The 2476-nt window shown below is 58.7% G+C and overlaps 1 protein-coding gene across 1 annotated transcript in view; it reads right to left on the bottom strand.

Moving 5' to 3' along the window:
• LOC104161562 (calpain-1 catalytic subunit-like) overlaps positions 1-2476 on the bottom strand; it is an 8975-nt gene that overhangs the window by 194 nt on the left and 6305 nt on the right. Inside the window, 6 exon segments of the mRNA XM_009700048.1 lie at positions 110-168; positions 244-360; positions 836-914; positions 1046-1114; positions 1962-2026; positions 2125-2182. Of these exon segments, the coding sequence (XP_009698350.1) occupies positions 110-168; positions 244-360; positions 836-914; positions 1046-1114; positions 1962-2026; positions 2125-2182 (447 nt within the window).

Below are 2476 nucleotides of genomic sequence, written 5' to 3'. Positions count from 1 at the left end.
CTACCCAAGGGGCTGGAGGGCTTTCTACCACCCACCCCAGGTGCCCCATCCACCCTGATGTCTTGTCCCCTTGTCTCCCACCCCACCTCCCACTGAGCTGAGCTCTCACCTCGGAGAGATTCATGACAGCAGTGCCCGTGCCTTCAGAGTCCATGCTGTAGAAGAACCCTGCAGGGACACAAGAGCAAGGTGAGCAATGTGTCCCTCTGTCCCTACCCTCCCTGCCCCTGAGCCACCACTCACTGAACATGGCCTCCAGCTTCACAAGGCAACAGACAAAGTTGTCAAAGTCCACACCCATGTCAGCGTCTGCGTAACGGGCCACCACCACCTGATGCAGCTTGTTGTTCAGCTTGAAACCTGCAAGGCAGAGAGCAGTCAGCACCCCAGGGAGGCAGGAAAAGAGTGTAACTATGAAAGTCCATGCCCCCACCCAAAGGGGTCACCGAGGAAGTCCATTTGGTGGACCTCCCAAGGGCAGGCACTGTGTTCAGCCTCAGCAGGAGGAGGGGATGCTCTCCCTGGATCCATATGCCTAGTTAGCTCACTGATCCAACCCAGGCCTCTGCCTTGCCAGGATGGGATCCTGCAGGTCAGAGGCCAGAGGCTGGGACCACCTTGGGTCCGTCCCTAACTCCGTGGCTCCAGCACTTGGCACAGCTGGGATGGAGAGAGCCCAGCGCAGACATGGGCCATATCTCACTACCACAACAGGTTGGCTCCAAGTACACAATATAGGCTGGTTTCACTCTTCTCCAGCTACTTGGGACAGAGTTCTGACAGCAGGAGCCCCCTCCTCAGCCCCCAGCCCAACTCCATCCTTCTCCAGACCTACCAGCTGACTCTAGAGCCATGCGCATCTCGTAAGAGCTCATGGTGCCCGACTTATCCAGGTCATGCTGGCGGAAGATCATCTGCAAAAACATCACAGAGAATGTGAAGGGCAGGCTCTCCTGTGACCTCCAGCCTGGCTGTCCTCTCACCCTGCTGCCCCAGGAGCGGTGCTACCCCTGTGCAGTGCACCGTGCCTCCCGCTCCTCCTCACCAGCCAGCTCCGGATCTTGTTCCACAGGATCTGGAACTCCACCAGCCCAAGGCGGGCACTGCCATCTTTCTGGAGAGCAGAGGGTCAAAGAGAAAGCAGCCAGCAAAGGAGGTGGTGTAAAGGCAAAGCCATCAGACCCCAGCCAGCTGAGGTGAAAAAGCCTGCCTACACTTGGCCTGCCCAATTTTCCCCGCAACTTCCCCTCTCTGTCCTGCAGCATCAGCAAGATCAGGTCCTGCAACCCATCGAGGAAAGCGCAACGCTTAAACTAGCTGCCCTGCTGCTCCCCGGGAGCAGCTATGCTGCTGCTGCTGTAGGAAACACGTCGCTGGGGTGTCCTCGGAGCAAAAGGGGATGCTGCAGAGTCAGGCTGGAGAAGGGCTCGGAGGTGCTCCTCTGCCCTCACCTGCCCTCTCAGCTGCACCTCCTTGTGCAAGCAGGAACACAGGCCATGGCTCCTGTCGCTTTACACCGCTCATCCTCAACTGCTGGACAGGATGGTTTTGGGGCAAAGAAGCCCAACAGCCCTCGTTCCCTTCCAGGAACACCTCGAAGGCTGGGTGGCATCACGGCATGTCAGGCTGGGGACCCTGCGGGGACGGGAAGCATGGGGTGCTTCCTCCTGGAGGGGAAGGTTGAAGCATGAGTCGGGCTGGGCTGAACTTCTGGCGGCAGAGTCAGGGCCCAAAGCAAGCAGAGAAACTGATGGCCATTTCCCAAAAACCTGCTGCTAAAGCCCAGGAGTGTAAGGCAGATGGCCCTGAAGCCACAAGGATCCCTCCCTTCCTTCCTTCCCTCCCCTGGTTGAACAGCCTCAGCACGGCCAGAAAGCCAAGCCCCAGCTCCTGCGAAGTCTTGCTGCCGGCAGGCTGAGCACCAGGGAAGCTGGCCCCTGCCCACAGCACCAAGAGGATACATCCATCAAATTGATCATGTTGCGGCAGGAGTCCAGGCTGAACCCATCTGTCTTCAGATCTTTGTCTGAGGAGGAAGGAGGAGGTTGAGCACACGCATCAGAACCCAACCTGCTGAGCAGACCTGGGCCGTGGGGAGCAAGGGGTGGGAAGGGCAGCGCTTACGTCTAGCGATGACTCTGTTCAGAATAGTCCGGAGCTCAAAGACGCTGATTTCCATGTCCTGCAGCAGGAGCAGAGTTAGCAGCACCCCTTGCCTGCTCTCCACCCCACTTGTGGTCATTCACCCTCTCCTGCCTAAACATCTCTGCCTTGGTCACAAAACAGCAGGGTGCCATTGCATCTCCTGCATGCCCAGAAGAGTTTAGGTCACAGCTGGATGCCCCTTCCCCAAATCTGCTCCTGTCACACCACCCCGGGGGCAGCTGGGCTGAGCCACGGCAGAGATGAACTTGTCTGCAGAATGGGACTGAGCGAGCGTGGGGTGGGCTGGAGCTGTCACGGCCAGGGGTCCCGT

Source organism: Cariama cristata, unplaced genomic scaffold (assembly GCF_000690535.1).
Source record: "Cariama cristata isolate BGI_N322 unplaced genomic scaffold, ASM69053v1 scaffold20555, whole genome shotgun sequence".
In the NCBI taxonomy this organism is placed as follows: domain Eukaryota; kingdom Metazoa; phylum Chordata; class Aves; order Cariamiformes; family Cariamidae; genus Cariama; species Cariama cristata.
The sequence above is the reverse complement of the archived record's forward strand: the minus strand, read 5'-3'. Positions and strand labels throughout refer to the sequence as shown.